At 40.5% G+C, this 14,793-nt stretch overlaps 1 protein-coding gene across 3 annotated transcripts in view; it reads left to right on the top strand.

The window, feature by feature from the left end:
* MID1 (midline 1) overlaps nucleotides 1-11,828 on the top strand; it is a 151,921-nt gene extending 140,093 nt beyond the window's left edge. For all 3 annotated transcript variants that reach the window (XM_072849496.1, XM_072849497.1, XM_072849498.1), the window contains exons 8-10: nucleotides 4,205-4,366; nucleotides 6,837-7,044; nucleotides 8,610-11,828. In XM_072849496.1, coding sequence (XP_072705597.1) covers nucleotides 4,205-4,366; nucleotides 6,837-7,044; nucleotides 8,610-8,958 — 719 coding nt within the window. In that variant the 3' untranslated portion in view covers nucleotides 8,959-11,828. The remainder of the gene's footprint in view (nucleotides 1-4,204; nucleotides 4,367-6,836; nucleotides 7,045-8,609) is intronic.
* The last annotated feature ends 2,965 nt before the right edge of the window (nucleotides 11,829-14,793 follow it).

Below are 14,793 nucleotides of genomic sequence, written 5' to 3' on the forward strand. Positions count from 1 at the left end.
GATGCAGTGGAAAATATTCTTTCATACCTAAAAGCTTAACTTGGCTGCCACTAGTTACTGTTCTCTGTTTTGAAGGATTTTGGACTTGTAGTTTGACACCATCAAAACTTCATTCCCAAGATTTTTGAATCAAAGTTCAATTCAAAGCCTGTTATCAAATACCTCACAGTCAGAAGCACATGGACACATCACTGAGCACCTTGGTGCATAGGCAAGAGCCGAGCTTGTTGGGACAGCAAGGTTTGTCAAGCAAAGTAATAGAGTCAGTCACTGCACATCCAACATTTATTGTACACTGGTAGTCTGGGATGCCTAAGACTGGAAGGACAAACAAAAGAAACCCAAGGTGTCTTGTGTCATCAAAGAGTGTCCTGGTTTCAGCTGGGATAGAGTTAATTTTCTTCCTAGTAGCTGATATAGCGCTGTGTTTTGGATTTAGTATGAGAATAATGTTGATAACACACTGATGTTTTAGTTGTTGCTACGTGGGGCTTACACTAGTCCAGGACTTTTCAGCTTCCCATGCTCTGCCAGGTGCACAAGAAGCTGGGAGGGGGCACAGCCAGGACAGCTGACCCCAACTGGCCAAAGGGCTATTCCATACCATATGGCGTCATGCTCAGTATAGAAACGGGGGGAGTTGGCCAGGGAGCAGCGATCGCTGCTCGGGGACTGGCGGGGCATCGGTCGGTGGGTGGTGAGCAATTGCATTGTGCATCACTTGTTTTGTACATTCTTTTATCATTATTATTATTATTTTCTCTTCCTCTGCTGTCCTATTAAACTGTCTATCTCAACCCACAGGTTTTACTTTTTTTTCCCCCCAATTCTCTCCCCCATCCCACTGGTGAGGGGAGGGTGAGTGAGTGGCTGTGTGATGCTTAGTTGCTGACTGGGTTTGAACCACGACAAAGAGGATAGAGCCTTCCCCTAGAACATGAGTCAGGTTAAACGGAGGGTTCCCAACTCTCTCTATTGACTGTGCAGGGAGTTTAGGATAGGTAAGGTCCTAGCTCAGGAACTCTGCTCTTTGTTCAAGGTCAGGTGGGATGAATCCATACCTGCCTGTGAGCATTTTGCCATTAACCCCATCTGCAGAAGCCAAGATTTAGCAATACCTAAAATTATTGTGGCTCTGCCTTCTGTACACAGAAATCTAAATTAAGCATTAACTAGATTATTTTAATAATATAATAATTTACCCTGTGCAAGTATTTACAGACTAATGAGTATTGGGTATGTATAAATCCACAAACACAGGAGGAGAGGATAGGCTGGAGAGGAGACTCATAGCAATGCATCTGTACCTTATAGTCCTTCATATATTAGATCCAGGTTTTATACTTTGTTAAGGAGCAATCAGCCCCTGGAGGGTAATGTAGAAAGTGTAATGCAAGCCTGAAAAATGTGCCCTTTAGAGAGTTGTAGAGACTGATACAAATCTAGTCTTGAGATGATTTAGTAAAAATCTGGGCACTTCTGTGTTTGCATAAGGGTTTGTTTATATGTGGCCTATGTATACCATAGACCTTTGCTTTTGAAGTGTGGTTGTGGAGGGAGAAGACACTTCCAGGACTCCTGTCTGGATTCATCCCACTTGAAGACTTAAAGGTCTTTTCCAACCTAAACAGTTCTATGATTCTATGATTTTACTGTCATACGTTATTTGGTACCCATCAGAGGCATCTGAGTTAGGGATTCCTTGGTCATCCTGGACTCCCTCTCAATCCAGTGCTTCATTTGGCTTTATTTTAGCTTAACACTTATTTTGCATAGCACCTATGAGCCAAGTAAGTGATGGTCTCAATGCAAATCAATGTGGTAGTTCAGCTACAGAACAATTGTATCTTCACTCTAATACCTGTGGCAAATTTTTATTGGGAAAAGATGAGTATTCCTCTGAGCAGTCAGTGAAATATTTTATGCCAGGAAACTGCTGGTTTTATTTCCTTTCTTCCTCTTAGGAAACCCATTCACACCCGGCCTAAAAAAATAAGTATCATTCAGTAGGTATGGTTCAGTGAAACAAGATGTGGACTAATGTTGCTATAAGCAGTTTACTACAGGTGCTAGGCACAACTGGGGTTTTCATGGGGTATAACACTGGGTTCTTTTTTTTCAGGAGGTAGACAGGTGATTGCTCTATATGATCTAGTTTTTCAATAGTCTTGAGAAAAAGTGCTGCAAGGTTGCTTTTCTTTGCTGCTTCTATCCACATATAGCAAACTGTTTGAATCCCTTGTAGCTGATATTTAGGGAGTCTACATATGGTCAGGATGCTTACTGGCTGGAGCATAGGGAACATCTAGCATTCTTTTTTCCCACTTTACATGAGGGAACTGCAACAAAGAAATGTTCTCGTTCTGGTAAATCATGGTCCAAAGGCCACAACCCACATGTGAGTTCAGCCACAGGCTTAGACTTTCAGACTTCAAATCAGGGTGGCGGAGGGGGTTCATCTCACCTCATTTCAGATACCTGAAGTTAGAGATCTTACCTATGCTAGTCACCTAGGCTTCCTCTGTGGCCAAGAAGAGAGAGGTAGTTGTGGTAGGATGTTCACACCTGGAGCAGTGATAGAAACTACTCACTGATTTCTGCTTCTTCTCTGAGTCCAGAAAAATATATTAGGCATTGCGGCTCATCATTAGATGACAAGGTGATATGAGTCCCACCTGAAACTGTGCCTCAGTTACCCATTTGCACAACAGGATGAATAGTTGCCTGCCTCTCAAGGATGCTATGTAATACAAGAGAACCTTGAGACAAAAGCTACATAATTCTTAGATTGAAATTTGGGCTATGAGTTCTGTTTCTAATGGTCTTTTGTTATGAAAAGCACATCCCAAATTAGGAAGGCATCTCCCAGTATGGTTATGAATTGTCGATGAGTCTGTAAACCTGTATCACAGGTCTTTTTCTTTCAAAGTTTGTGTCCAGTAGCCTTTTAATTTTTACTTTACATAAAGGTTTTGTATTGCCTAATATGCAGAGCTGAAATTGCTACTGACTTCTAAAAGATTCTCTTCACTAGTACTTACTGGTTTGCTGGTAAAACATGAGTTAAAAGCTGAAAGCTGTTTTTTAATAACGCAGTAGCTTTCATAACATGTTCTATGCCCAGTAAAGGCAGAGACTAAGAAGCCTGTCAGGTTCCTAATCCAGTCAAGCATTCTTCTTTTAAGCTTTCCAGTCGTACATATGCACACGCATGCATACACTTCCATCTGCATATATCTTTTTCTACCTGTATAACTACATAAAAGGTTGTGAATATATATACACTTCATGAATGTTAAATTTGTTATTTATGTAAATATTTATGAGAGAGCTATCAGACTGGGGATCCATTAGACCAGGAGCTGTTCAAAATGTACAGTAAGCAATATGGGTGATTGACTGCCATTGCAGTTATATCACAGTAGGAAAAATTTATGTAGATGAGTAAGTTCATCTCAATGGAGTATTTTCCTGTTTTGCAGATGCTATAGCTCCTCCTTTACTTTACTTACCTCCTACATATTATACTTCTGTGGTAGACATCAAACGTACCCAAAAAAGTTTGTAACTGGAAAATTACCCAGCTCTTCCCCAGCTGACGTCTACCCATGAGGACATAAATCAAAAAGTTGCATCGATTAAATTTACTGGCTTAGATTACATCCTGTCAAAGTCTGGAGTGTAAGAGCCAAAGCTTGCTCTGGAGCCTACGCTCTACTCTGTTTGGCCTCCCATGATTTGCTTCAGGTCCTGAAGAATGCATACCTGGGGACTGTCAGCAAAGGTGCCTCCCCAGCCCTCCTAGCTTTACTGCTTACGTTAGTTTTCTGAGGCTTAACCTGAGTTCATTAATCCAAACAGTGGATTGATGGGATCTCCATAATCCTCTAGTTCTTGAGCAATAAAGAATTCCTTGTGCTGGGATATGAAAAATCTCAGACTGCTCGTGCCTCTACTGAGTAATTTCTTAAATGTCCATTTTTTACGGTTGACTTCGCATAGCAAGAACTTAAAAGGTACCTTGGCTGAGGGCTAATGAAATGAGTGAGTGGAATTAAGTAGCGACTCAGTAAATGTAACAGCACTTTAAAAGGTACAGAAGCAAAATTCATATCGGTCATTGGGTGCTCAGGAGTGCTCTAAATGTTCCTCTGTTCAAAGTGTTTAGTATGTTATGACTAATGTGCTCTGTTTGAAATTGCAGGTTTATGCAACTCAGCCGACAGCTGGATGATTGTTCCCAATATCAAACAAAACCACTACACAGTGCACGGGTTACAGAGTGGCACTAAGTACATCTTCATTGTTAAGGCCATTAATCAGGCAGGCAGCAGAAGCAGCGAGCCCGGCAAGCTCAAGACAAACAGTGAGTAGCGTGAGATCCGGCACGCACATGTTCTTCTCCTTTCTTGCCTTCCTTTTTAGGTTTGATCTTTGGAAGATACAAGAGCGCAGAGCAGCTTAACTTGTTTAAAGTGCTTCCCACAATGAAAGCCACTTATTTAACTCGATTCAAGACTGCCAGAGTCTTCAATAGGGCAGAAATTACTTTTTTTGAGAGAGAGATACATCTGTAGTTTGGTCACTGGAAATATCATTTAGGAACAGAGCTATCACATGTGAAATGATTGAAAGTACTCTTTTGTGGTTTTGTTTTAATGTCCTCTCTATTCTTTTTCCTCTACAAAGCAAAATCTTTTCTTGTGTTTGCAATAAAGCATTTTATTTTTATATAATGTTCATAAGATAATTGCCAGTTTAATTTTATCCTCCAAAATGATCTCTTTCTTAGGACATTAAAAAACTTTCTTAGCTCCATCCTCCTCAGTTTTTTATGGAGTTCAACAAGGTGGCAGAGTAGTCAGAGATCCCACTTCAAAAAAACAATGGTTACACAAATTATTAGCAGATGTAGTACAGGAATTTTAAGACTGGTTTTCAGCCTTTTTCTTCTTGTGTCCCAGCCAATCCCTCAGTCATGTAGTCATCACGGGCAGCTCTGAGCACTGGAAAGGGAACACTGGGATTTGTGCACGCTCTGAAACCTGCTTATTGTAGGGGAGGGGGCTTGAAGAGGGGCGATACTGAATGTTGCAAGAAGGAGGCTGCAGGGAATGGCACGTAGATGTTTCTTATTTTCCCCTTTCTGCTATTAACCTGGCTTGCATTTCTGTGTAAAAGCTGCTCATACAAACCCCACATCTGCTACCAAGAATCTGCTTATTGTTAAACCTGGTAACCTACAAGCAAATGCATAACCAGAGGACCTGTTTGGAAATGGCAGTCTTTTATCTTTTTGTCTCTTTGTGACCCAGTGTGGCACAAAAGCAGTCTCTCGGGTGACTGTGAGAAATGATGTGACCAGATATACTTCAGTACGGGGAAAGACATCCTTCAGATACTGCTTCAGCAACACAAAGGCTACTAACCTTTGTTAGACTCTCTAACTAGAGAGGCAGGCCGTAGGTATTTTACTGCTACCAAGCGGTAAGAAAAAGCAGGTAAAATGTGCCCCTAAACGGGTTCACTTTATACTTGATCATAATACATAACTAAATACACATTATGAAAGTAGATGATAAGTCTAAAGCTAAAAGTACTCCTTATCTAATTCCTGACCCATCTCTAATAATGTTAATTGCGAATTAGTATTGCCTCAATCATGTCCCATTTTAAATGTCTGCATTTTCAGATTGCCTAGAGATCTGAACAAACACGTATTGACTGTCACTGTTCAGATGAACTGAATTTCTTCTTACCCCCGACATTAATGCTTTCAGATTTACTGCATGAGAAATGCTTAACTGTTCCTTCATAAACTCTGAACAGTTTACATCTTATTTGAAGTACACGTGTCAGTGCCTGACACAGACCTGATGAGAGTGCTCATTTCTGTTTTCTGTGCATGTCATCAAATCTTCTGCTTACCGGTTTTTTTCCCTTGATATGAAAGACAGTCAGAAGGGAAGAGGGCTTTGCTGGACCACTCATGGAGTCATAGTTTCCTAGTTGTCTCCTGGTGGAGGTGAATGATCATTCTGCTTTTTGACACAATGAGCAAGCCTGTCAGAATTGTGGCGGGCTTTATATATCTACAGGGTTCAGTTTACCAAAAAGCTTCCTGTTATTGTCTACAAACCTTGTGCTACAGCCAAAGATACTTGCCAAGAGCAACAGCCTCAGTAATGTTTTTACACCATATTATTTGGACCGAGTTACAGTTCACTTCCTTCTTTTTAATGCACAGTATCCAGCACCACATGGGCATCCTTCCAAAGCGGTCCTGAATTTTTGACCGTCCTTGTTATAAATAAAGCTGTGAGTGAACGAACAGACAAGGCTAGTGCTTCTTCTTATTTTCAAACTCATTTTGTGGGATTTGAAATCATACTTTTTTGTAGTAACGATGAAGATGTTATTATGGAGCTTTATCCCTAGAGAATTAATAGAACATAACTTATTCTAAATCTAATATGCTGTGAAAAAAGCAACCCTCAGACCTTTATTAGCATGTATATTGGTTTCAATTACATGCAAGAATTAGAGTATTCAGGTTACCTCTAGGTCAGAGATAATGGGCATGATGATTATGCAGGGCTCTTTTCAGGGATTATCGACACGGGGAAGTTAGTGCACAATGAGATTGACAGTAAACTGACAATGCAAACTAGCTATTGCAGGGACAGACTAGGTTAGTCTATCTCGGGAACACTTCAGAGGAGGAGATTAATATGGCTATGTAATCTTGTGGGCTTCTTAGGGGCTCGCTAATCCACTCTCCTTTTCAAAATCAAAGCCAAACCATTCTTCTGCCATCTTTGTCTCTGCCTCTCTAGGTCAGCCATTTAAACTGGACCCTAAATCTGCTCATAGAAAATTGAAAGTGTCTCATGATAACTTGACAGTGGAACGTGATGAAACATCCTCCAAAAAGAGTCACACACCAGAGCGATTCACAAGCCAGGGGAGCTATGGAGTAGCTGGCAACGTGTTCATTGACAGCGGGCGGCATTACTGGGAAGTGGTTATAAGCGGGAGTACATGGTATGTATATAAAAATATACGTGAAAAGAATCACTAGTTCACACTGTGCAAGTCCTGGCAGAGTTTCTCTGATAGAGACCAGTAGCAGAGGCATGGGGAACAGTACAAGAGCAGGACAAGCATATACTTTCACGTAGTTTTCCAGACTATTTTCCCAATCTCCAGCACTTTTGGACTCTGGAACTAAATCTGCCAGATAGAGCATCTTTATATCTAGCAGCCTTCACAAGACTTTTACTCCATGGCTGGGGATGGTTGTTTTTTGAACCCGCGTACAGTACATTTTAAGATTTTAGTGAATTGGAGAGCTCAGAAAGTTTCATCTTGTTTATACAACAGAGTGAACTTTGTAAGTGTGATCATTTCTTTACCAAACGTGAAAGATCTTAGCGTCCTTCAGTAAGGAAAAAAAAAAAATATGAGGACAATTTGATGATCCAGTTTCACAGGGACAGAGGTCAGATTTGCTTCTGGGGAGGGGGCACGGAGCAGCAGAGCTGTAGGTCTGTGCCCCAGGGTTTGAAGCAAGGGGCAGGAAATGGAGGAGTGCATTCCTCTGCTCCTGAATGATCCTCTGTGTCATACAGGGGTGGATTTCAGGGGCCCTTTAGTCAGTGGAAGAGATGTCATCCTTTGGGATTCAAAGGCAACAGTCATGATGGAAGTTAATGGAGTGGAAAGATCAGTAAGGTCTTTAGGTATGCCCACTCTCTCAAACAAGAAAAATGCTGTTTGCCTGTGCCAACGCTAAGGAATGGAAATAGAGTAACTTATGGCACATTAATCTCTGTTGGTTGAAAGCCCAACAACTACTGCAGTGTCTCTAGAACGTGAGGAACTTTTACATTTCTGTTATATATGAGAAATCAAGTATTTGCCCTCAGTGTCCATTCATGAGAACATTTTCACAATCCTTTTACCCTGCACATCTTGCCATAAATTATGGTTTGCAGAGCAAATGTCTTCACCTACAATTGCTTCACTTGGCCCAAAACCCAGTCTCAAAAATGCTCATTTGAATCTAAAAACCACACCAACATCTGGCAAAACATATTTGGGAATGGCAAAAATGTTTTTTTTAATGTGTCCTTTGATGTTTACTCTTGCATTCCTTCTTCTGGGCCATATATTAAAGGAGCAAGGAGAGATCAGATTAGCTGACAGATAGCACTGTATTTTAAAATCAATGAATTCCTCTGTATTCATCTGTTTGGAAGTGGAAATTTGAGGCCCGGTGATTTAAACTCTGAGTTGCTGAGTACTCAACAATCTTCCTTTTGAATACGAGAGGCAAGTGCTCCAAAAAATTACCATAGCAGCCATACTACAGACAATACAAGGGACAATGAAGTTTCCCTGACCTCTCAGACCCAAAAGAGAGATGGGGAAAAACATTAATTAAGCCTGTGCAGATATTGTGGTGAAACGTCACTTAATTAGAAATTAAGCAGCAGATGTAAGAGGCTGGGGCATTCCAGTGAGTCCTCTGGGCTAACATTTGACTTCACCAAGAGACAAACGTGGCAGGAAGCATTTGTTTCCTTGAGTTGTTTTTTGTTTTCCAGGTATGCCATTGGTATTTCCTACAAGTCAGCACCAAAGCACGAGTGGATCGGGAAGAATTCTGCCTCCTGGGTGCTTTGCCGCTGCAATAACACGTGGGTGGTGCGGCACAACAGCAAAGAAATCCCCATCGAGCCTGCACCTCACCTCCGGCGGGTTGGAATTTTGCTGGACTATGACAACGGTTCCCTTGCTTTTTACGATGCTTTGAACACCCTACACCTTTACACTTTTGACATTACATTTGGGCAGCCGGTGTGCCCCACGTTCACTGTGTGGAATAAGTGTTTGACCATTATAACTGGTTTGCCTATCCCTGACCACCTAGACTCCTCCGAGCAGCTCGCGTGACTGCTAAAAGCCAAAAGGTAGGATGACGCTTCTTCCCAGGGCGGCCAGGCAGCTGCCCGCAGGAGCTTGCCTGGAGCTGGTGGACCACGCAGCATCCCGTCCGTCACTGCCAAATCCGGCCAGAACTGAAAAGAGGAGAATATCTCTTTACTGTGTACTTTGTACGGAAGGACAAGAAGTGGCTTTAATAATATCTTAGAACGTTCTTTTGAAGTTGGTTTTGTTTGGTTGTTTTTGTATTTAGTCTCTTACAGGAAGATTTATAAATTATTTATAAAAAAGGAGAGAGAGAGAGAGAGAGAGAGAGAGGAGAAAGCCTGGTTTGGACACCTAGAAAATGACTTGTTTTGCACATTGATGGTCCTATTAATTAAAGTTTCATCAGCCCTTTACATCATTTTATTTTGCAGTGGATAAAAGCAGGAAATTGGAAGGATGAAAACTGCACAGTGGACAAGTCAGTATACTGCAGGTTTTATTCGTGCCAATATTAGCACTCTCATTACCAGTCTTATTGAGTGCGAGATCTCATAATTTCTCCTTTGCACATAGGAGGGTGCAGACCAAAAAGAACAAAAATAAACAAGTGAGGAAGCGCAGCTAGCCAACACAGCAAAAGAAGAAATTTTGATTTACTTCTGTTCACAGGGCAATGTGCTCTCTGCTCATAAAAAAACATGTGGAATATCTCCTAGAAACATGAGTGGATAAATGATCTGGTGATTTATTTTATTGATGGCAACATTCCCATCTACCAGTGCTTTGCCTTCATCTTTGGGAAACATTGTGGAATCACTGAGGATGTGAAAGACTGATACCATTGCTGAGAATCAGCAATACTGGAGGAGAGCAGCCAATCCAAGGTCTGACTGTAGACTAATTTGATAAAGCACAGCATCATTTAAGGATTGATTGTAATAGAAGATGTCACGGTTCTGATGGTAGACATGTGAATGCTTATTGCTGATTTTACAGGGTTCGACATAGCAAGCCCAGCCAACAACTCGGAAGTGAGACATGCGCCACTTTACCATTGATTTCAAATGAAATACAAATGTTTCATTGTTGTACACTGTGTAGTCTCTATAACAAAGCAAGGAAATCTGTTTTACATGTGCTGTATGGAGAAACACTGCAGCTGGGGTTTACTCATAGTTATCATTGTCCCGAGTTGTTTGGGAAAGTACAGTTCTCTTTGTGAATGAGGAGTAAATAACAAGTTTTCAGCAGCAGTAGGAATCTGCACGGGCAGGCCCTACGTTCATCCTGGTGTTTGTTGGTGGATGAACTTCAGTGAAGGCAATAGAGGCTGTACCTACTTTATCTCAAAGCTGAATCAGGTGCATTTTTTTTCTCTTTTCCTTCTACAGGGTAGAAGCCCTTTGTAATTACTACAATGCTTATGTATAAATGATCATTTTAGGAGATGCTTGAGGCATATGACAACTTTAAAGGAATGGTTTTTCTACAGTGTTTTGTTGTTACTATGCAAGTGGTGAAAATCTGTCTGTGTAGAAAGAGGATAAATTGAGTACCAGCTTTAAGAAAAGATTTGCTCAGTAATTTATAACCATGCTTTAGGTGTCTTTTGAAAAGGATGCCTTAATGCACTTTGTTCACTAATGGGTCCAAACTAAAATGGTCCCAAGCTCAGCTTCAGATTTTTTAAACACTGATTCTCCAGGTACCAAGCTATACTACAGTTTGCCTTATGATGATGTAGAAAACTTATGAGCAAGATGAGGAATACATACATGCCTATTTGATTTTTTCCTTTTTTTTAATAGAAAATAAATGCCTATCCATGTTCCTTTGATTTCCCTTTACATGCCATGCTAAATGCTGAATTAAATGGAGAAAAGTCTGACAGTACGTTGCTGGTACCGTGGCTTTCAGCTGGGGCACCCTCTCATGGTTCACAGGTAGGAGCCACTGATCTTTCCAGAATTGACATAAATAAGCGAAAATATGTACATATAGTGAACTGCAGTGTTTATCATAGTGTCTTTAATAATAAAGAAATGTATACCCTCAAAAATGAAAAACTAAATAAATCTCCAAACATTACATTTTGTAATTGATCACAATGCTGCTAATACAGTCTGAGGTACATGGCCCAGATGGTCTAGCCTGGGATGTTTGGAAGGTAGCTGATGTGGCATGAAAGTTATAATAATGAGTTTACAGAAGATGACTGATGCAAAACAGTGATAAAAAGATGCAGGAGGAAAGGAGTTCTAATGTAGGATTATTGCCAAGTTTCTGCCTAAAAGGAAAGGGTATATTACCAAAGTACATTTAGCAAGGCTGTGTATCTTCTCTTTTGCCAGAAATATTAAATCTAGAAGCTGATTTCAGTAGTGGACAAACTGAAAACACTGTTCAGTGTTTGGCCATACAATGTTGGCAGAGATTGAGCTGGATGGAATACCATGAATTTGGAAAGATCCCAAATGATCTCATGTATTTTCATTGTAAATATAGACTGTGAGTCTAAAGACAGATCATGATTTTGGCCAATGGAAAAAGAATAGTCTGTTATCTACAGGCCTTGCTATATCATTTTTATTTTAACACAGAATACTTCATTTGGAGCTAAGCCACATTTCTCCAGTGGGCTATTCATTCAGTCAGTACTCTTTGTGCGTATACGTTTGTGTATATATGTATACATATGTATGCGTACACACACACCAGTATATGCACAAATATAGTGTGTAACTTGTGTATATGCATATATACATATATACACACACAGACTGACAGTAATTAGTCAGGTGTTCCTTTTTGGCTTGTTTCTTGAACAATTGCATATTCTGTATGACTATGAGGAAACAAGTTTGCTATGAATGGTATTCTTCTGGACTTTTTTTAACGAACAAAATCTGTTTATTTTACAATACTTGGTTCAATGCCTGATTAATTAATAAAAACGTCCATTTGAAAATGTAGCTTCTGTGGTCTGTGGCATTTTGCATGGTCCATAGTAATCAATTGAAATCTGGGGGAACGGTAATCCTCATGTAAAAATAAAAAATGGTACTTTAATGTAGCGTGCAGTCTTAGATGAGGGTTTTTCCCTGATTTTTGAAAGTTTTGTGACTAGGAATGAGGTAGCATTGAATAATGTCATGTTTAACAAAAGCAGATTTTTGAGGTAATAGTCTCTGCTGAGACGCAAGCAATGAATGTAGTAGATAAAGCCTGTGTTGGTACAATGATTGTTTCAAAGGTGTATTTAAAACTCAAGTTGGGATTCAGCAGAGGTAGAGCAAACTGTAGCACAATCTCTTTAGAAGACAGTAGCGTTGGCTCAGAGTAGTCTAAGCTCTTGTCTAGCTTGAGGCAGTGGAACAGTGGGGGACTCTGAGGTTAGATAAGATTTTCCGTGTGTTAGGCTCCCATGTGTTAATGCATGTCTAATAGGGAAAAAGTCATTCAGGAATGCACGGTATGTCATAAATTACTTAGTAGACTGTCTCCAGCCCACTGTAGTTTCCCATTGTCGGCTTTCGGAGAGCAATGAGAGAGCTGAAGTTGCTGCATTTTCTGCCATGAGTTTATTCTTTGTCTGTTTTCGGTATCCCATTTCTCAATTGCTCAGCAAAGAGACCTCCACTGAGCAGTGGGTCCCAAGGGTAGGAAGCATAAAAATCCCTCAGGTGTGGATACACTGTGAAAACCTGGAAATTGGCAAGTGCAGGTGAAATCACATGCACGTTCTTTGTTACATTGGCAACAGTAGGTCACTGAACAGCAGTGCACATCATTTGTTTTAATCCTGCATCTTAATTGCAAAGACTATATTCTTTCCATGTTAGAAAACACAACAGGACACTATTGAGAGCACAAATTAAAGTGTCAGCTATTTAACCATTTCATTTTGAGATGGCCAGCATTTATAGCACTATGAAGAACTATTGGCTGTGGGAGATTTCATTAAACTATTATTTGACATCAAACACAGTATAAGTAATTTTTTCTTAATTATTCTGATAAGGCAGATGCCTAGTAGTTCCCAGATCCTGCTTTTAGTTACAACAGCACAAATACCAGATAAGCCCATACACCAAAACGAAGTGAGAACTGCTAGTGGCTCTTATCTGTATCACCAAAACTGAGGCTATTCATTTTAATTGGAAACACTATCTTCATTTCTGGTTTAGGAGTGAAGAAGTGTTGGATTCACACAGAAAGTAAACACTGGGCCATCTCAGTAACTGTTCAGGGCATGCCTGGCCTGAAGGCCATCGGTGGAGCAGCTTTGGGAAGCTAGTGATAGACAAAAAACGTGCACAGGTTGCTTACATAGTGAGGTATTGGCAATTTTCCTGTAACACCATCTCTAATGTCTTTTCACATACTGATCCTTCCAGTAGTGGAAGTGTGTATTAAGATACAGGAATGTAAAATGCGGTCTTTTTCTGTGTTATTGGGTTGGTTGCCCCTTTAGAAATCAGCGTCTTCAGCATAGTGTTCTGAGCTTCAGCCTTAATCTTTTTCTTCTCCACATGGAGAAAAGTCCTGGTCACTCCCAAGTGCTGATGGTGGGTGTTCCAGATTATACTGAGCTATTTGTTTTTATTGCGCTTTCTGAAGTGAAAGAAACTCTCTTTACATTTTAACCTTTGATTTAGCACTTGATTTTCATATAAAAATTAAGAGACTAAAGAGCAATGACATTAACAATGTTTCAATGTGGATGAGACTCTTGGTTTGGACTGTGGGGCTTAAGGCATCTGTGTACATAAATCTCTGTGCTAGGATAAACTGATTTGTCATTCATGTGGGAGTTGAACAGTACAGGTGCAAGAGTTCTTCTGAGGTAGGCTTTTGCATTAACTCCACTCTTGGAGTATTCTGTTTCTTTAATTTTTTTCAATTGGTTTTCTGATTCAAGTGCAGACCATGTGAGTAAGACTGCAAGTAATATAATCTTTCATCATGTTACTTATTTTAGCAAGTCCTACCATGTCACCTTTGCAGCATCACCTCCAATGTGTGGACTGATGTTTAAGCCATTGACCAAGTATATAACTTTCCAGGTGGAATTTATCTTGCTTTGAGTAAGGAACTCTAGCACAAATGGTGATACCAGTTCAAGGTGAGAGGCTCATATATTTCACAAAGATGATATAGGAAAGATATGGGCTTGAATACCATCAGTGTTGAGACAGTTCTGGTTTAGAAGCATGACAATGTATTAGGAAGGCATGAAGTCTTCTACTACAATGTGATCAACAGTGTCATCATTACTGCTGCCTGAGAGAGGGATGGAGGTAGCAAAACAGGGCATTCTGGAGCAGTGCTGAGAGATCATTCAGAGTCACAGGACAGCTGGAAACATGCCACCGCTACCTGCCCTGACACCATGCTGCAGCTCTGCAAAGCAAGTCTGCACCTATTCTTCCTTTTGTTACAGCTCAGCCCCAATCCACATTCCCAAATGACAGGAAAAAAATATTGCAATTATATGTTTGAAATCCCAAGCTGAATAAAAGCGGCAGGGCAGGGATGACAGCCCCAGGCCTTGATTCTCCTTTATTCACCCAGATTTTTACATCTGTTGACTTCAAAGGAGATAGTCCTGATTTACACAGAGGTAGGTGCAAGCCCATGAATCTTCAGTTTCCAAAGGGTCAAACCCAAGTGAAGCAGGAGCCCCTGTGCGAACAGCTCAGCATTCCTATTAAATCATCTCTTTGGAGAAAGCACATTAGCTGCTAGCAAAACTGCAGTTTCTCATGAGCTGTTTCCCAAGGCCAGCACAGGTGTGTTTTAAAATGTATGGTTCTTTTAAAATGTATGGTTCAATAACATTCTTCTTGGGTGAAT

The sequence above is a fragment of the Ciconia boyciana genome, chromosome 1, assembly GCF_034638445.1.
Source record: "Ciconia boyciana chromosome 1, ASM3463844v1, whole genome shotgun sequence".
NCBI classification, from domain to species: domain Eukaryota; kingdom Metazoa; phylum Chordata; class Aves; order Ciconiiformes; family Ciconiidae; genus Ciconia; species Ciconia boyciana.